General features: G+C 37.1%; 1 protein-coding gene across 1 annotated transcript in view; it reads left to right on the top strand.

Moving 5' to 3' along the window:
* Nucleotides 1–16,242, top strand: part of LOC117291252 (Krueppel-like factor 6) — a 41,184-nt gene extending 24,942 nt beyond the window's left edge. Inside the window, exon 3 of the mRNA XM_033772875.1 lies at nt 11,208–16,242. Within this exon, the coding sequence (XP_033628766.1) occupies nt 11,208–11,383 (176 nt within the window). The 3' untranslated portion in view covers nt 11,384–16,242. The remainder of the gene's footprint in view (nt 1–11,207) is intronic.
* The last annotated feature ends 5,166 nt before the right edge of the window (nt 16,243–21,408 follow it).

The raw sequence follows: 21,408 nt of genomic DNA, 5'->3' as shown, positions 1-21,408 counted from the left end.
TTTGAAAGCATAGAAAGTAATGCAACAATGGTGTTTTTTCTTTTATTATTCTCTTCTTGCATTTGCAAACTCACAGGTTTTTTATTTTATGCATTACATGTATGCTGGGATAAGTCAAATAAGATTACTGGTCTTTGACAACTAACACCGGTGTCCAGTGCCTTTAAATTAGCTCTCGCATTATGAAACCCAGAGCTCGCTAGAACTCTCTCCAGAACATGTTCGCCGACTAGCCTGCTAGCGCGGGTACATTACCTTTTTACATTTCTGCTTGGATTGTTGCCAAGTGCGGCTGAAATTAACTCATGTTCTATATTTGGTCAAGTGGATGTATTGCTACTGAAGTTAAACCTTAAGGGAAGCTCGTGGAGAACTTTTGAAGTTGCCTTTTACTTTTATTTTATAATCTGACCTGGAATTGTAGACATTTTAAGGAAACGTTTAAATGATAAATAATTTTTTTTTACACTACATACATTTTACCAATTTCAATTGATTGACATTCACATTACAAAATAATAATAAAAAAGACTTGTAATGCACTAAGCTTGGGCGATATCGATTTATTTTATTCGCAATATATCGCCGACAATATATCGCGATATTCGATATAATCGCGATTAATGAAATTTGACATCATCGGTCTTCAAACTCCAAGTGAAAGTTGTAGAAGAGACAGTCATAGCTTAAGAGAGGTGTTCTAATGACCTATTCTTCTGCTTTTACTCCAAACCTATGGGGTGCAAGATGTCTCAGCTAGCAAATACAGCGCGATATTTAATCGATATTGCGATATATCGCGATTATCACGATATATCGCGATATATCGATATTTCGATTAAAACCAAATCAATCCGATATCGAAATCATTTCCAAATTAATATCGCGATATTCGATAATATCGTGATATCGCCCAAGCTTATAGGCCTAATGCACACATATCCACCCTGCCTGGTGTTCATGTACACGCGGAAAACAATGTACCACACTTCTGTTTTAACTGACTAAATTGTTTGTCGTTTCTTTGTTCTTAAATTGCCTGGCCATTATCTTAAAATAAAAAAGACAAAAATATGTATTGCTTACGGTTGAGCAAAAACACCAAAATCTGTGGAAATTTTATTGTATTTTTATTGACCACAGAAGCTGCTGGACAGAGCCATGCAATTTTATAAATTCATATAACTTGACAAGTAATCCCATGATATTTTAACAATGTGGCTCGCTGATCAATCAACCATGTACATGTAGAATGTATGGTCATTATAAAACCTGTAGCCTAAATTGCATTTTTAAGCCGGGATGCAGACGACTTCTCGCTGTGCATCTTTTTTAAATGGATTGCTATACAGACAATTATGAGCGAGGTGGATTTGGCGCTTTGCATATTTGATGCTTTGCAGGTGACTTATGGATGCACTGCAGGTGTCTTATGGATGCATTGGTATTGGTTTTGAGTACAATTAATAAGTTTATTGCATGTAAATGGAATCACTTATACTTGTGATGGAAATTACCAGCGCTGTCAAATATCTTTTAACTAGCAATATACCCCAAAAAGCAAGATTGTTTCCAAAGAATGTTTGTACACGTCTAATTATTTTCAAGAATATTAGGTCTTCAAATATTACTAACCAATCAAATGAAATAATGTTCTGATATTTGTTACACAATCAAAGGCTGTCTGAAAAGAAAACAATTCCCAGACATAATCTTTGCCTCTGATAGATTTAAATGTGTCAAGGTTCTAAGGGGTCAGAAGTCATTTTGTGAATGTACTGTCTATTTTTAGACAAATATTTACCCTGTTACTCATTGTGCAAGTTAATCCTTAAAGCCTTTCCAAATACTGGGTCTATGTTTGCCAAGCACAGAAGAGTTTGAGCGTTGATAGAAAGAACGAGTTGAACATGTACATTTGTACCAGAGGTTATTGCATCATGAATTAAACAAAAAAGACTAGTGGTGGGTACATGTACAATTGATATTGGTGTGGAATTTACGACTTCGTTGCTGTGAATTTTGATTAGAGTGGGAAACCATGTCACTTAAAAAAAACCTGAATGTGACATGTTCAGGCCTAGATGGATGAAACATAATTTATTTAGTGTTAAGCGGCGCCCTTTTTTCTCTTCGCATATTGTAAAATACTAAGGTATTAAATGTTGTTGACAATAAGATTTTAAAGGGGCATGTTACTGTTGCTTTTGAAATGGGTGCCTCAGGCTTTATTTAAAAACAAATAGTGTCTGTTTCAAAATGAATATTGTTGGAAAGATATTTTAAAAGTAGATTAATGGTTTCTTTTATCTCTTAAACTGTGTAGTGTTTGTGTACTTTCATGGCAGAACACGATCCACTATTTTGAAGAAAAATAACTCAAAATGTCACACCGCACTATTTTCCACTGGTTGTTTTTCATAGGCAAATTTATGGGTTTTTTTAATCACTCCTCACTAAAAAAAAAAAATTACAAAACACGGAGGGTGGTGTAAGAACATCTGTAGAATGGGATTAGAGAAGCAATTCCAAACTACAACATTTTGAGAAAATTGAAGCAGCCAATATGCCCCTTTAAAGGCAGTGGATACTATTGGTAATTACTCAAAATAATTATCAGCATAAAACCTCACTTGGTAACGAGTAATGGGGAGAGGTTGATAGTATAAAACATTGTGAGAAACGGCTTTCTCTGAAGTGACGTAGTTTTCCAATAAAGAAATAATTGTCCACGAATTTGATTTCGAGACCTCAAGTTTAGAACTTGAGGTCTCGAAATCAACCATCTAAACGCACACACAACTTCGTGTGACAAGGGTGTTTTTTCTTTCATTATTATCTCGCAACTCCGACGACCAATTGAGCTCAAATTTTTACAGGTTTGTTATTTCATGCATATATGTTGAGATACACCCAAGTGAGAAGACTGGTCTTTGACAATTACCAATAGTGTCCACTGTCTTTAAGGACTACAGAGCCAGAAAATAAATTCTGAATATTATAATTTGTTTATGATATAAAAATCTTACATCGGGTACCAGTACTATTCCTCCATAAGAAACAGTTCTGTTTGTCAAAGTCAAGGAATGAAGGGCCTACAAATCACTAGTGCTTATAAATATTGATTTGGGCATTTTAAATAAACACACTACAAGAATGGCACAAAACAACGATAAACAAAACCTGAAATCATTTGTCATACACTCTACAATGTTATTACAGATAAATGGGACGGCAAAAAATCATCAACATTAAATTCCATTTTAAATAATAGCAAAGTGGGTTTTAATTCATACTATTGTACATTGTAGGAGTAGATTACTGCATGTTCAAGTTTAATCATCTGTTAATAATTGGTCTGGATATTTTTTTTTTTTTTTTTTTCACCCATTAAAAAAATATTAGCCTTAAAAAAACTCTGAACCCTGGAGAAATACACACCTTTGATATCCTGATAATTTACATATGAAGAGGACTGTTACAGTTGAAGAGATACTATCCTAATGCTAACAGATGGTGTCTATAGAAGCTATGTGTAGTATGGGTGTCTGGCCTGTATAGACAGGTTGTGGGACAATATTCACCGCTGACGTTTTTAATATTATTTTTCCATATCACATGAGCACTGTCCCTAAACACTGCAGTATCAATGTGCAGAGCTCTTAACTGTATATTGGCTGCAGTCATGAAAGGACGAAATGAGATCACATGACTCAAGTGCTTAGCAACCAGACGACTGTAGACATAGAGGTTGTGTCGAGAGGTGACCTTTCCATTTGTTGCAAGAATAAACAGCTCTCTTGAGTTGGGTTGAGTCATAATTAAGCCACTTCGGACACTGTACACTGCTTTGACAGAAATATTTCAGTTGAAATGAATCTGATCTTTTATTGTTATGAATAATTACGTACCAAAAATAATGTTGGACTAAAGCTGAGTCATGATAAGTAAGCCACTTTGCTTGGACAATGCACACTGCTTTATATCAACAAAAAGTATTTCGTTGAAGTGAATTCTATCATTTATTATTTGAAATAATATTTATCTACAGTGAACGACCCTTGTAATAGCAGACAAAGTGCTACGCAAAATGTGTCAGTTGCTTCTCAAAAATCATCATTTGCTACACAGTATTTGCATTCACAGTGCACAGAATCTGTTCAGTTAAAATATTTTACTATAATGCAAAATTGCCAAATGAAATAGTTCCCCGGATAAAAATAAATAAATAATTGAAGACATATTGGGAGATTTTTTATGTCTTATCGATTGGTGTGTCATATTGCGCTCATTCTTCAAGACAGAATTGGGTCAGGTTGTTCACGATTCAATGTTGCCAATGTGGTTGAGTCATTAATGTTCACATATCATCAAAGACTATCAGATGGCATACAATGAATGCATGCTTGGCTAACAATGGAAAGTTGATTAACAACAATCAATGATGCATTGTATGCAGCTGCAGATACGCCATTAGCAATCCAGGTTCGCCATTCATAACGGCGGGGCTTACTATCTTCACACGTCTACACATGCTCAGACCTTTTTCTATTCCAGAAATATTGTAAAGATATTTTCTCAGGCATAATCACAGTTTTATAATATTACAATGCAGACAGACTGTCTGTATTTATAAGTTATTATAATATTTCAAAAATTTCTCCTTGATATTTTCTTAAAATGAGATGCAAATTGCATGTGATTGATTTTCTTTCAGTGCCTATACACAGTGTCTATTCCTTGACTCATTAGAGCAATCGTGAATCATCATGCACTCATAAAACATCACCTTGGTTTAATCCTTTGATCAACGCTGACCCATTTTAATGCTGCAATTCATGTCGGCCTATGTTGTCGGGATCCTTTGATGTACCTTCATGCACATGATCTGATTTCCTCTTTCCTGTATTCTTTCAACCAACCAGTGGCAATGAAAAATGAACAAACTATACACACACTGCATCAGAGTTAAGCAATTAAGGAGCATTCAGTTAAATTTGTGTATACTACTTTTGATATTTTGGGGTCTAGGGAAAATATTTGACACATTTTTTTAAACAAGGGCGGCCACTTTGGCAAGGTCAAATCTGGGATAGCCATATGCCTGCATTTTGGTGGGGGGGGGGGGTCCAGGTTTAAATTTGCAATTTAAAGAAATGATTTATATGTGTAATGTCGCAGGCACTGAATATTGAGTGACATTTTAACTGCAGACTGTAGTTTTAAAAATGAGCGCAGTGAGAGTTAGGTTCATGGAAATATCAATTGTCACTGCATAATAGTACTATTATTTGAAAACTTTAATAATTTTAACACTCTTTCAAAACGAAAAAAACAAAAAAAACAACAATAATCAAATACAATTGTCTTACATTTAGGCCTATGCTGTATTCCATTCTTTATACTATTGATTCAGGTTTTTATGTATGCACGACTCGTTAGCATTATTCATGAGATTGTACGGATGAATCACAGGGCCTCGGCCACGCTACGAGGCCCCGCTCCAAGGCCCCAGACAGCGTGCTCACTGGCTGCTGGAACCATGCCAAGATATTGATTTGCATAATATGGCGAGTCTGGCTGCTCCCCTGTGAATGCGATATGACAGGCTTATTCTATGGGAACATGTGTAATCGCCGGACCATACAAACACTGTATTGAAATTACTGCATATCATTTACACTGTACAAATATAACATACACCAGCGAAAAGGGGAAAATATTGGAAGTTATGGTATCAATTTATAATCGCTTAGGGTTGAAAATAAGCTTGTTATAATAAGGAAGTACAACCGTGGTTTAATGTTGCCACACAAAGTTGATGTTTGTGTATTTCCCGATCATACTTGAATTTCAATTGCCATTGTATACAAACACATGTAGTGTACTTGATGACATACAAGTGTGTAGTGTCCTAAAACAAAGCTGCATGCTATGTACAATATGTATGCCTGTTGTGCGATTCGCACATTATCGTATTTAAAAAGAAAACATGTACACGTATGATGTAGGCCTACGTATGTACATGGTAGAGGTATGGTCTACATGTAGCCTACATGTACATGTACCATAATTTGTGTGCATATATGGCCGTGTCCGAAAACGGCGACTTCGGCTACAGCTACGGCTAGATCGCGCGCGTCTGCCTATTCTTCAACACTGGTAGACGCGCTGATCTAGCCGTAGCTGTAGTCGAAGTCGTCGTTTCGGACACGGCCTATCATAAAAAAGAACAGCATTGTATATAGGCCTAGACCTACATTTACTAGTATAGGTCTTTCTATAGTTTGCTGTTGAACGAAGACAAATTTACTTGAGTGGGATTTGAACCAACAACCTCCTGGTTGTATGCCAACTTGCTCTACCAACTGAGCTACAGTGTACAGGTATCTAGCCCTGCATGTTAGCGGTCACATAGGGCTACATTATAGCTCAGTTGGTAGAGCGCTGTTACGTCAATTGCACGTTCAAATCTCGCTCTAGTAAATTCTTCCTTGTTCAACCCTAAACTATTTTTAAAAACATTTACCCATTCAGTTTCCCTTGTGGCTCAGTACTTGATACAGATACTATAAACTTAATGTAATCCAAAAAGCATTTAGTACAATAGTCAAAACAGGTGTCAGTCGAAAAACATGCCCGCACTTTGTATCCCGAGAAGTCAAACTCTTGAAATTCTAGAATTGAGCATCTCGGGTGTTTTTCCGGATGTATGTTGCTTGATGGAACGGTGTGATGTAGGAGGAAAGAGACAGTCGTAAAAATAGTGGAAAATGGATTGTTGCAAAATTTAATCATCATGAGTGATACACTGTTTTTTTTGTGGTATTAAAACATCCGATACCCCAAACAATTTTACAGTAAGGGGTGTGTTTGTTGTTGTTGTTTATTATTGCTCATGCTGAGGGGATTTTAGTTTGATGACATGTCTCAAACCATTGAGAAAGGGAACAGTAAAAATTTTAGTCTTAAGTGGAAATGCTGTGCCCATTTTTAAAGGGAACTTAGCCAAAACCATCTCCACTGTTATTTAACCAAAATTTGGTCATTGTATATGATTTAAACACAAACACTTTACTAAGCACTGGAAACTGTGTTTTTTTTGTACTTTTTCATAGGGCCTTGGCCTATAAAAAATTAATTTTAAATTGTGAAAGGTCACTTTTGCCTGGAACTGATTACATGTAAATTGACTTTGTGACACAGCTTCTTAATGCAAGAATGTATGGCCCAAATATCACTAAAATAACATGCACCCAAAATACAATTGCACATGCTAGACGCACAGGGACTGTGTCTAAAATATTGGCTTTTAAATGTAGACAGCAATATTTTAATCCACTCAAGTTTTTAATAATAGTAACCTTTCAAAGAGTTTGTCTTCATTATTTTTTAATATCAGTAATGTAGGTCGTGTTTCAATTGGACTTTGAAAGACAATTTGCATTGAGAAATGTGTCTCCAATCTCCACACTGGCCTCACAATGTCAAGAGGCTGAATAATATGCCGTCTTTGCTCCACAAATTCTCATGTTCCTAGCAGGATCGTAGGTAGCTTTTTTCCAGGCGTAGATTTCATGGGACTATAGTCCTACATGCAGGAGTTATAAAATGTTTAGGCTAGTCCTTTAGGTAGGACGAGTAACTCCTCCCATTTTCGTCCTAACTCAAGATAAGTCTCAGCCCTTTTTGAAATCCACCCAAGGACCCAGTTCTTGGATCAGTTCTTGTTCTGTGGTCCTTCTGCTCTCCTAGGACCTCCTACAGGCCCATCTTCGTCCTAACTCAAGATAAGGCAAGTCTCAGCTCTTTTTGAAATCCACCCAAGGACCCAGTTCTTGGATCAGTTCTGCTCTGTGGTCCTTTTGCTCTCCTTGGACCTCCTAAATTCCAGGCCCATCTTCTCCCTAACTCGAGAAAAGACAAGTCTTGGCTCTTTTTGGCCAAGGACCCAGTTCTTGGATCAGTTCTTGCTCTGTGGTCATGCTCTCCAAGGACCTCCTAAATTCCAGGCCACTGTTTTCATCTTGGATCATGATTCAAACTCAGTGACAGTTCTATTTAGCTTCACCCTCACCAAACAAACAAAATCCCTCAAGGCCAAGACATCTGAGGCACAGATTTAAACAAGTAGTGAATAGATGTCCAGAAGGGTTCACAAGACCCATTTATCATAGTCCATTAGGGTATCTAATTTGGGGAGCCCAGATGGGCGGCCTTTGAACCCCCTGAAGCAGTCACACCCAACCCAACTATGCAAGGCATTAAAACTGGGCGGATTGTTTGGGTTGGTCTGGACCTCCAACTGTAAATGTTGCAATAACAATTTAATCTTTGTAGGGCATCAGAAACAAACCAAGGTTCCTACCCAAAGGAACACCATGTATAATGTTGAAATCCAATTGGCATAGTTTACAAGTTATATGGTTGTAAAAATGCAAGTTAGGTGGTTGTTTTAATACAAATAAACAACACAACATTCTTTTCTCAGTCAGGTTTCTCCCCAGGTTTTTGTTTTAAACTGTGGGGCATTCTGCACCCAAGTTTTTGAAGTTTGGCCAAAGGATGGTGAACTGAAACGAGGTCACATCGAATTGGTTTCTGCTTGGCTAGTGTGTGCATTGGGTGAACCCTGGCATTTTTCTGGTTTTAGGGTGACTTCAAGAATGTGTAGCTTATTTCTTCATTTACTAAGTTTCTTTGAAATAAGTTTGGGTTTGAACAAAAACATTTGTTCCTGGAGCAGGCCTTGAACCAATGACCTCCGGATTAACGCACCATAAAGTTTCTTTGATTTGAAGAGTGCACTTTGCATTCCTGGTCAAATGAACCGTAGTAATTTCGCTGTTAACATGACATTAGTTATAAGAATACATTTTAGAGAGAGTGAAATAGTGTCATTCGGGGAATTTATTCTTAGTGTGTCCATGTTAAACGCTTTCCTCAAAGAATAATAAAGGCCAGTGTGCTTCATTTGTGAAAGGGCAAGGTAAAGGGCACCCTATGAGTCAGTTGTAATTTCTACTGTAGCATTTTAAGGGCACCAGTGGGCATGGAGGCAATCTTCGTTGGCACCTCCGTGAAGTATCAGACCTGATAATATACGAGTCCATATTAACAGTGAGTTACAGCTTTCTAGTCTGCTCAGAGTCAATACTAACCATCTCTTTGGAGGTCAACTCTAAGTGTCTCTCGATCCACTGTAATTATTCCTGAATGCATCCCGAGGTTCCCAGTTTAAATTCAAATCACCAGCAAGTTGCAATTAGAGAGAGATGTTGGGTTTCCTCTCTAGCAAGGTTTCCAACTGTGTGGGAAGGAAACCTTCAAGGAAACTGAGATAGTCCCTCGCCCCCTACCCACTTGTCTGGTTTTGTAAACATTTGTCAACAAACACAACCCAGACAGAATACAATATGAGAATGGCAGTTCTGTTTGGGAAAACCATAGAGTAAGGATGGGAAAACATACTGTACACGTAGGCCTATGTATTAAATGCCATCTTCAAAGTCTGGTTCCCTGTGTTTAGAAAAGCAGTCACGAATACAGACTTTCCATGTGTAGGCTTGTATCGCCAGACTAGTTTCCCCCACAAGCAATGTTGTTTTGAATAACAGCGTATCATGATGGCTAAATCAAGATGATCTCCAGCGCGCTGGATCGAAATCCCTGTAGTGATTTTTGTAAAAGGGTGGCCTTACCCTGGCTGAACGTGGGATGCGTGCCAGAGGGGGGGAACATCATCTCTCTGCAGCCCATCATATCTAGGATATGATGAGACCCATTTATTGTTGACCTGGTCCGGCCTAGCTCAGGTTACCAACACACAGTAGGGTTCTAATTCCCGTGACAGGTAATGTGTGGGAAGTCTGCCCAGTCCTCAAGGTTATCCTAGAGAGAACTGAGGCAAGGTCAAGATGCTGATGCCCACCCCCCCTCCAAACCTTTGATGGACCATAAGTTGAATGAACTTGGACATTGCGTAGGGATAGCTCTGCGTAGATTTGTTGATGGTTTCTGACAGGAAAACACGCTACTTGTGTCAAACTTATTCAGGGACATGCGTTGTTTTGTTTTGCCTCTGGGTCTGAACATAATTTGTGCAAATGTAATTTGTGTGAGTTTTGTGCACACTTCATTACATTCAGATGTCTTGTTTGTTCAAATGCATCACTCTAGGATTAAGCTATTCTTGGTGAATCAAACAAACACCCTTGTAAAATTTAACTGTCTACGTGATTTGCATAAAGTGTGCAAGTGAAGCAGATCACCATGGTGTTATTTTTGCAGGAATATTTTTATGCAAACATTATTGGCAAATACTGGCCGTGCTGGTGAGAGAGTTTGTAGACTGGAACCATCCAGAGCATTGCTAGAACTGTGTCTGGTTATCATGTAACGTAAAGCCTTCGAAAGATTCATATTTCTTTTAAAATATTTTTGACACTAACGCTCATTATTGCTTCGTCCTTCGGTTGGGATGTTAAGGTGCTGGTCCTGTTTGTTGTTTGATGTACGATGTATGTAAAGACTGTTAGGCATACACTTATTGTTTTAAAAGAGAATCGGTTTACCCTGGTGTTTCTAGCATTGGCTGCAGATTAATTGCGCCATAGCACCTTGTAAAACCCTTGGTGTCGTAATTGAAAACTTTTAAAAAACCTGTCTTAAAATGTTCCTGTTTCTTTGAGCGCCTTGAGTACCTTAATGGTACATCGGGCTATGTATATAATTGTAAGACTATATGCACATACATTTGTAGGTCTACACATGTGTAGATATTGATAATCATTTACATTGTAAATTGCCTAGAAACCAATTTCACTGTAACCATAGCTACATAATCATAGGAAGGAAATGTCTCTCCAAGGTTAACATTAATGGGTCTCACTTGACTTCTCTTTCTGACACCCTGCAAATAAATCCATAACATTAGGCATAGGATTATTTTAAATGATCTCAGCAAAAACAATCTGAATGTCTTGTCTGAATGCCTCGACTAAATTGTTTCATTTATGTTTTGTGTATTTCAGCAGTAGAAAAAACAATGGATATTTGACATTTTAACAAAGAATGGCGGCCATCTTGAAATAAAAAATAAAAAATAAAAAGCCCCTCTTCCTCCTTTTTTTGAAAAACCCGGACGTGAAACATGTTTTTTTTTTTTACTCGGCCTTATATTCTCACTGATTTGTCTCTTTGCTCAGGTGAGAAGCCATACAAGTGTACGTGGGAAGGCTGTGAATGGAGGTTCGCCCGTTCAGATGAGCTGACTCGCCACTACCGCAAACACACCGGTGCCAAACCTTTTAAGTGCAATAGCTGCGATCGTTGCTTCTCCAGATCTGACCACCTGGCACTCCATATGAAAAGGCATCTTTGACGTCCAAGATGCTCCCGGGGCCAGAGGTACCTGGCCAGTCAAAGCATCGCCACCCTGTTGCATCACAGATGATCTTGCCCTATCAAATGTTTCCTCGGATTCTAGAAGTCGCTTGGATCCTTCAGTTAAATAGAATCGTCTCGAGGTATCGCCGAACGCTGTTCGTCGCGCTCTGGGCAAGTACGCTGTCCAATCGTGATCTGAGCCTAGAGTAGCAACAGTTTGGCAGGCAACGTCTCATGAAATGGCAGGCAAAATCTCCTAAAAAAATTGTTCTTCATTAAAGAAGTGTTTTGAGGTGAAATAACCCTTTGAGTGTCAATGTGCATGTATGTCAGCGGCCTCCTCTAACTCTGCAAAAAAAGGTTAAGGGACACTTGTAAAACTGTACTGTAATATGAATCATTTATACCATGTGTTTGTACATGTACGTATGTTATCGGAAAACCTAAAAAATTATAACAATTTAATTAAATATACAGTATATATCAAATATATGAAGAAGAAAAAAACCTTTGGTGGAGGTACAGTGAAAGGCACATAAAAAAATAGATGTTTCAAATCTGTCTTAAAAAAGTCAAAAATATTGGTGAATCTAAAAAATGTACAAATTGTAAAAAAAGATTTAGTTTTCTTTTACTATGAAATATGCGTCTATTATATTTTTGTTTTTTGAACATACTTGTTTATTCCTTTTGTACAAAAATGTTTGTTCTTTATCATTAAAAACTATCTTGAAATTCTTCTTTAAAAACAAAATGAACGTTATTTGACTGTGGCTTGTGGCGGCCATGATGTCGCCCTGACATGCAGGGAGCTCATTGTCAGTTGAGAGGCATTTGTAGCCCCCATGAATTACAGGAGTGAAAACTAATATCATTCCGTCTCGAGAAGCCGATCTCAAAACCCTCGGAGGAAACATCTCATCAGAGTTATCCTGGAAACGGTGCAGTTGCCTAGCAACACTCCAAATGTGTAATACATATTGTGACAACTGTTGCCGGGGCTTGCAGTGTCTCGGGGTGCTCGTTTGGTTGGGGAAATAAGAAGTGGGGGTTGAGGGGGGAATTATTCATGTTCCTTGCACATTGAAGACATTATCATCAGGGGGTAGTCGAGCGGAAGGCACTTTTAGATCCCTGCGGTTTGTGTACTGTGTACACTGAATATTCATCATGGGGACTGTGCTCGTATGGGTTTGTTCAGTAGTATCCATGTGTGGGTCCTAGCCAATGATTGCAAGTTGATTTAGGTATTTGTGTGTAACACTTCCTGTTCACCTGCCTTGTTACCATGGTAATGAGAAAGAGCCCCCCCCAGTCAACAACGACCCCCAAGTCTGCTGCATTTTGGGTTAAACCAATGATCTTCTGAACTGCCTTATTCTATGTGAATCTTTAGACCTAGATCTTTAGATGTGTGTAGCTCAGATTTTGCTCCAGTAAGCTTTTGGATACAGTTGGTAACTTTATACCCACGAAGACAATGTTGCTTGTTTTTCTATAATGCATCTGTAATAGTCATCCGCAAGACAATTTTAAAGAAAGTAAACAATAATGTTACACCCTATAGTATGTTGGTGATCAACCGTTTCCCATTTGCAGAAGTATTTGTGAGTCAGTTTTTTGTCAGGATTTAAAAATAGTGTGTCCAATTCTTTCATTTAAACATTTTTGACATGTAAACGAAAAACTGACTAAAAGTATTGTCTGCATCGGACGCAGTGTGACCAAAAGACATGCAGACACACTTCTGGCTGTCATCCACAAGGGTGTTATTTGAACGGTTTCAGTGATGTAAGGAAAATGTTGTCAGTTTGCCAAAAGTGTTTACTGTTTTTCTAAAAATGTCATAAATATTCACGCTTGTAAAAGTGCTCTTGCTTAACTAAAAATGTTGCTCATGGGAATGAGATCGTGTGTGCTTCATTACCATCTCTACTCTTCCAAATCGTTGAAAATGTAAGATTGGGCTGTTATTATGTGACACTCGTATGAGGTAAAAGTACAAACTTGTAATTGAGCGTGCGATGCATGTAAAAAAAGCAACTTGCCAGCATGGAGCATGAAGCATGTACTTAAAGTCAGCAATAGTAATGGAGGCGAACATGGGTGAGGAATTCTGAACAGCAACTCGGACAGCACCTCCCCCCCCCCCCACCCCATACTTTTAGAAAAATGAAACTTCAATCGTTGTGTAAATGTTATGTATCATACACAAAAATGTGCATCATGTACTGTACAAAGCATATGCAGCAATCTATCTCAAGACGATTGGTATTTAAGCCGCTGTACAGTTTACCTTTTAACAACTTGTCGTTCAATATAGTTTGGGTGTTTAAAGTTACTCCAACCCACAACTCACCGTTCAGATTATTTTTTACTCAACTGGATCAAGACTCTATAGATTATTTTTATTCCAAGTGGCCTTATGTTTACTGTTGATGTACATGGTGCTGTGTAGCTGTAGATTTGGTGGATATCTATTAGGGGGTGGGAGTCTATTTCAGTTATTCTCGTACTCGTCTGTGAATTTAAAGGAAACTAAAGACGTGTACTGGTTATTCAATTGAGAAGCAGCTGGTGTGTGTACTTGAGTGGGTATGATAATTGATGTTTAGCATTTAAAATAGAAATTGATCTGTAAAAAAAAAAAGAGTGTTTTGTCTTAGATGCTTATGATGGATTATCGCCCAATGGTCGCCCAAAATTTCCTAGAAGGGAAGGAGTTATATTTGCATGATTGTTTTTGTACTTGGAGGGGCCTTAGTTACACTACAGTGACTTGAAAGCTGGCCGGGGTCAACCTTTTAAAAGAGACTTTTGCTTCTTTGCAAGGCTCTTTGAAGTGTGGGAAAATAATTTCTAACATTGAAGGTTGTAGAATGCCAGGTATTTCTTTTTGTGATGAGGCAGCCATGCATGCAAGTTGAAACTGTGCTTGGGAAACCTTGCAATAAGTTATGGTGCTGTAGTCACTCTATGGTGCAGTGTAGGTCCTTCCTTTAGGCTGTGGGATTTGCCCCAGAGGCAAGGTCGCCCAGTCTAGGTATAAAAAACCCAGGCTCCCAGGGTTTCCATTCTTTCCCTGTGTGAGAGAGAAACACCTACAAACATTGTATTGTAGACAACCAACTATGCATGGAATGCAAGAGGCGGGGCTTAGTGGTATTCATTTGTTGTACACTGTGAGCTGATTGGACTTTCAAAAATGTAGGCGTGGCAAAGGGGGACCTCTGAGGTCAGTCAGGTCACCAGAAATTTTTCTCTTTCGCTTTTGGTATTGACATCAGGGGGAACCAAACCTTAAAACTCACTGGTATGCAAACAAAATACACTGGGATCATTGTTGGTTTTATTGAAAAGATTAGTGTTGATATAAAACCATGCAACCACTGGTACTGAATGGTTTTTTAATGACCTATGCATGTGCACTATGGCATACCCTTGAGCAATATGGTCACTGTATGTGCACTACATGAAGACCAAAATATCTCACAAGTCACAGGCTCTTGGGGTTTGTAGGGCACAGAGCAAACACTTGTCTTGTTTACAGCCTCTCAGTCTCACTGGTTGCTGGGCACTAACTTCCTTTTTTTTATGGTATGTTTGTGGTTTTGCCATTTCATTGAAATGCAGAAAGAATCCTGGCTTCAATGCATTGTATAGGACCTTAATCAGCGACCATCTTGATTTTTTCCCATTCAAACCAATGAAGCCAAACCAAGGCTGGAAGGAGAAAAAGTCTGGTTCCTTTTTGTGCAACAAATATTAGCATCCTTTACTGTTATTGGATACAAGGAACAAGACCAAGATGGTGGCAGTCATATTTCATAATCTTTCTGCCTGTGGTTGTGTGGTAACAGTTGCACTTTGGGTCACAAAAAAACAACAACATGGTATGATGTCAATGTATTCAAAACAAAACATTTCCTGTGAGAAATCTACTTTCATAATAGCTGATTACAAAACTCGATACAATTTGGCTGCTTCATAATCAAATCTTATTGAGCCAAGTCATTCTCAATTTCTCCCCATTGCATGTGTCGTTGAATTTCAATAACTTAAAAACAAACCTCACAACCAGATGTTTTCCAGTAGACTGTTACTCATCTTGGCTGTATTCCTCTGTTTCCATGGGGAGGTTGGGGAATTTACAGCCAAGACCTTGGGTAAAGACTGACTCAGAGGCTAAGATATGACATTCTGCATTCAAGGAATAAATGGCAATTCCCACAGGCTCTGTTTGGATGAGTGAAGCTTTGGGTGATGGGAGAATGACCAAAGCTATACAGTGTACAGTAATGTATGCTGCTGAATATGCTCATAGTCCAAAGCTAGACGTTGCATGATTTTATTTACTCATAGCCGTAGTCGTAGATTCGTAGAATAGATTCTGTCACTGTATCTACACTAAATACCAAACAGTGTTTGACTTGACACTGTTTTTAGAGTCAGTCGATGGAGTAATTTCAAATGAACTTGAATATTTCTTTTTTTACTCGCTCTTTGATGCACTGAAATTGATTCGTTAAAGGATTTCATTAGGAAATCATGACGTCGCAAACTTCTGGTGGAGTCGCTGTTTGGTGTAAAATGTGTAATACTGTTATTTACTATGAACTTTGGAATTTACAAACTGAAGTTTGAGAAATAATTTTGACATGATTTTAGTGATTAATATAATGATTGATAGTAAGCTTAATAGTCATGATAAATTAAAGAAGAAAAAAATGTTGGGCATGAGGTTTTTTATTGGAAGACATGAATTTGATAAGATTTGTATTTCTTGTCGGTTTGGTCTTTTTCGGAGGCCTCAATTATGCCCAACAGCCAAAAAAAAATTAAATGAAAAAAAAATGAAATAAAAATGAAATGATAGAAATATTTAAATATTTCTGATGTAAAAAGTCAAATGGTACTGAGTTATATAATTTATATTAAATATTTTGTCAGAGACATATCCAGTTAAAATTAGTTGGAGAAGTTAACTTGCATTCTTTATTTTACACTATTTTCATTTTACATTGAATATCTTATGAGTTTTTGATTTTTTAAAGGAATAATTAGAGCATATTACATAATAATATTATATCAAATAATTTGAGCATGGAATGATTTAGGTAGACTCTTACGTCTGCATTCATGACTTCCATTGTTCTCTATTGTTATTAAAAAATAACATTTACTAAACACAAATGTTTTTATTTTATGCAACCTATGGTGAATTTACCAGCTGCATAATTATGTTAACCAAAAAAAAAACAATTTTTTAAAAATAAAAATTTAAAAAACTTCTCAACCGTACCACTGGAGAGATTGAATACGCTATTGTATCCTCTGTCCTGTCTGTAAATATATCACTTCTATACTGTAAACGTAAAATACCTTTTGGTGACGAGTATAAAATGTATGTTAAAAATCATGTTGACTAAAGTCATGCTAGTAATGTGTACGTATAATGTAGAACGTTTCCTATGGTAGTCAATGGTAGTCATGGTAATTGTACGCTGAACCTTTGTAGGAATCTCAAGCCATTTGCCATCCAATACTCGTATTTTCTACGCCAAATCCTTATAATTGATTATACAGAGAAGGAAGGGTTATTTTAACAGAACATTTGGTTTGACAATTTATCCTGATTTTTTTTTTTTTTTTTTTTATACATCAAAACTGAAATTACTTCATACTGTGTTGTTTCATACATGTTCGTTAACATTATTGTTGAAATGGTTTTATTTTTTAAATGTTACAATCAATTTTTCCCTGAAAAAAAAAACAACAGAAACTCTCCCAAAAATTGCTCGATACAATTTTGCATAACATAGGAAACACATAATTTATCCATGGTAATATGTGGCCCTGGCATAGTAGAATCTTTAATGGTGTAATTTTCCCATGCTTTTTCTGGAAACCCCAGTACCAAAATTCTGACAGTTCAGAAACTGATAGAGAACTACATTTAAATTTAGACCTTCATGTAGTGACAAAATATACTGTCTCCCATATAGGCCTACTTGATTGGATAGATGGCAATAGACCTTTATCACGGTGCAGCCATCTTGAGTTTCTCCCATTGATATCAATGTTACCAAACCGAGGCTGGAAGAACAAAATAGTCTGGTTCCTAATTGCAAAATAATTAAAAGCATTCATTATCATTATTGGATACAAGGAACATGACCAAGATGGATGCAGCATGATAACGGTCTATTGCTTGTTCTCTAGTACCGCCAGCTTCAGTTTTCAATCACTGAGGATAATTTTTTGGAAAATCTCAAGACAGATTTGATGTGTGAAGCTCAGTTGTAACTTCCTTGGAGTATAAACTGTTGCAATGTCATGATCGCAGTGTCCATTATTAATGTGACTACAGGCAGTATATATCAGAATTCAGTGACTCACTTTGCATTTGTATGTCTGTTGCAATTCAGTCCACATTTCTTAAATACTACCAGTCAATGTCATGTATTTTACGTGGGTTGAACGTGTACCAAACCAAAACTGGTTATCTCTCCCTTAATTATCTCAATTATCCTTAAAGGCACTATTGGTAATTACTCAAAACAGTTATTAGCATAAAACCTTACTTGGTAACGAGTAATGGGGAGAGGTTGATATGTAGTTTAAAAAAAATTGTGAGAAACAGCTCCCTCTGAAGTGAGATAGTTTTTGAGAAACAAGTAAGTTTCCACGAATTTGATTTTGAGACATCAAAATTACATTTTGGGGTCTTGAAATCAAGCATCTGAAAGCACACAACTTCATGTGACAAAGGTGTTTTTTTCTTTCACTATATGTTGAGATACACCAAGTGAGAAGACTGGTTTTTGACAATTACCAATAGTGTCCAGTGTCTTTAACCATAAATAAACCCTGTGCAGTGGTTTTGAATTTGTGTAAAACAGCCTGTTCATATCATCTTTGCCTTTGTCAAAAAAGTACTGTCAATATGGGAGTGTGCAAAATGGGTATACGTGTAGTATGGAGCAAGCAGCTATCAAGAATTGTCAATTTTAAAGTTGAAAAGGTTATTGGTGTAGTTTCGATCATAACTAGCACCGTGAGAAATCATCTTACGGCAACAAACTATACACCAGCAGGATTGATGGTATTTGGATTATTTAAAGGCTGGTTGTTGGCAGAAACCTCATGCATTGTTTTAATTACCTAGTCTTAAAGTGGTACCAGTACCATTTATTCCAACAAAATAAACCGTTGTGGGCTGTTTTCTCGGAAAGAATTTGTCCAGGTTATGTCAATGTATTTCAAACCAATCAATTAAACTAAATGTGCATGTGCTCTTGCTACGTGAACGTGTATGGGTCATGCCAGTGGTTGTAACAGCTTGCGCGATAAATGAAGGCGGTCTTTTGACTGAGTATTTTATTTTGATTATGATCAGTAATGTTTATGTTTTGTTTTTTTTTGTTTTTTTACAAATGGTAAACAAATACTCTATGACTTATATTAAGTCGTACCTTATCATGTTTAATACCGTTGCAAAAGAAAACTAAATTGCCCAAGTCTAGAATACTGTAAGTTTTACACTTACATTTAGTCAGGCATTAAGCCCGGCTCGTACTTCCTGCGCATAGGATGCGAATGCGAAGCGAATTTGATGTGAATTTGTCATCACAACACTCCTTTCACAGGGATAATTCGAAAGTGAGTTGAACAAAGTTGAACTGCTGCGAATTATTCGTTGCGGATTTGTGACGTCAACATTCCTATTGCATTCGCATTCGCAGGAAATATGAACCGGGCTTTAGACATACACATTTTTTATGTTGTCTTGTTCAATGCAGACTTAGTACAAGGGCTGATTCATATTCACATGGTGTAGGCGAAAGGACGTTTCAGGCTATTTCGGTACAATTTTTTTCTGATTTTTCAAATGAAATGAAAAGGCATGAGCACATAATGAGCTATATAGCATTTGTACCAATGTCATTCCTAATAGTCCATTGGTATTCCAGAGGGATTCCTTCATGTTGGAAGTCCCTTGTGTCATCTTAACAGTGAATTAAGTATACCAGGAAGGAAAATACACTCCTTCCTCCATGGTATAACTCATGTTAAGAAGAAAAAAGACTTCCAACACATGCCTTTATTCTGAATTGAATTTCTGATTTACTACTTCTAGTATTTATAATGCCAGGTGAAGGGATGTCCTCCCACTCTAGATTAGGTCATCCATCTCCATCCAGTCTTGATCACACTCTACATCAGAAGTCTGTAGATTCCAGAAGATCTACCAAGCAGCCCCCCTGGGGGACAGGTCTAGCTTTCAAGGTCTTGTGTCTGTCTTATCATGGGGAACTCACACAATGGACCCAAAGCATTGCATTATTGCCAGTCTAGTGGACTCCCAATACCTTTGTGTTAATTGAGTCACCATTCTCATTCCACCTCCATTAGCCCCAGAACTACATGATCAGAACTGTGTTAATGTGGTGCAGCCGCTCTCACTTAATGAGCAAGAACATCAAAGCATTTGACTCGCATTTGAGGTGGTGTTTTCCAGACAATATTTTGCAAGTATATGTTAATTAGACCCAAATGGAACAATAATAATAATCAAATCCAAATCATAAATTCGCCTTGGACATAGCAGCTTGTCTTTCCTAAATTTCACAATAAAACAAGTTAAAATTCAATAAATAAATAAATTGATAAATTAAAAGTGGATCCTGTGTTTAACATTAAATATCCAGAACCAAAGAGTGGTATAAACATAATGGACCCAGTGCTATACTTTACCCAGTAGTAATGCATAAAATAAATCAAACTGTACTGTTGTAAACCTGAAAACTGAACTAACAGTAAAAGTATATTTAATCTCCACCTAATAACGATGTTATGCTCCCCCTATCTTTGGCTACCGTAATGTCTAGACAGTAGTAAAATAGACCTATAATATGCACTATATCAATGTATATCAATAGTATATCATGTGAAACAGCTATGTTTGCTTCTTTTATTGGGTTATTTTTTTTTGCCTATTCGACTCAGGATCTGCATCAACTAGCTGGTAAATTAATAAAAAACAACTTCAATTATGGAATTTCATAATTTCTTTGTGTAATGAACCGTGTCGCAATTATTTATGTGTGTCCATGTACCTGTAGGTCTGAAATCGTTTAAATTATGGGGCTTGTTGCCTTTTGGATTAGATTTGGGCTATAAAAGCGTTCTTTTGAGATGGATTATGGTTGGAAAGACATTCATTTTGAGATGAAATATTGTGTGCTTTGTGTAATGTCATCACAATTATTACGGTGTACTATTTTGTACAACACAATGTTTGACTCCACAAAATGGCAGACCGTATGTTATGCCATTTGTTTTTCAAGAGGCAATTTTGTGTGTGTGTAGTTTTTACAGTCATTACTCGCTAATTACAAACACAATGATTATGGTGCCAAATCACCATATGTAAGTGAAATAATCAAACGTGGTATGAGAGAAGAATAAAATGTTCATCATTTTGGAATCAGTAATTAAAATACACACTGTGTTGCTTTTGTACATGAACAACTCTTGCAAATGATAAGGAGTAATTCCAAACAATTTCTGGAGAGGTTCGGAGGCAATGTGCCCTTTAAAGAATAATGAGTTATGAAAATAATTGTTTTCTAATTTCCTTCATTAAAAGCTCACTTGATGGAAGCTGTTTTCACAAGAATAATCATGGAATACAATGGAGCATGAACATCTTAAGATAGATCCAAGGGCTTTTATCGATTTCGTTTTTTGATATTAATCATCCAAATTAATTATTTAGATGCGCCATTTCACCCATGAGAAGTGCATTGCACTCTGAAAAAGAACCGCGTCATAATTACCGTCTAAGCTTGCGATAAATAAAGTAACTATTTCACGCTTGAATGCACATCACTCTGCTGTATGTATGACCATGGAGGAACTATATTCCTCCACGTTATTTTTACCGTTGGAGTTTTAGTGTATTGAATGTACATGATGTAGTAATGGCCCATGAACTCGACGGTCTATAACAAGAAC

Source organism: Asterias rubens, chromosome 6, assembly GCF_902459465.1.
Source record: "Asterias rubens chromosome 6, eAstRub1.3, whole genome shotgun sequence".
Taxonomy (NCBI): Eukaryota; Metazoa; Echinodermata; class Asteroidea; order Forcipulatida; family Asteriidae; genus Asterias; species Asterias rubens.
Note: the sequence above shows the minus strand (reverse complement) of the source record. Positions and strands in the feature narration are given on the sequence as shown.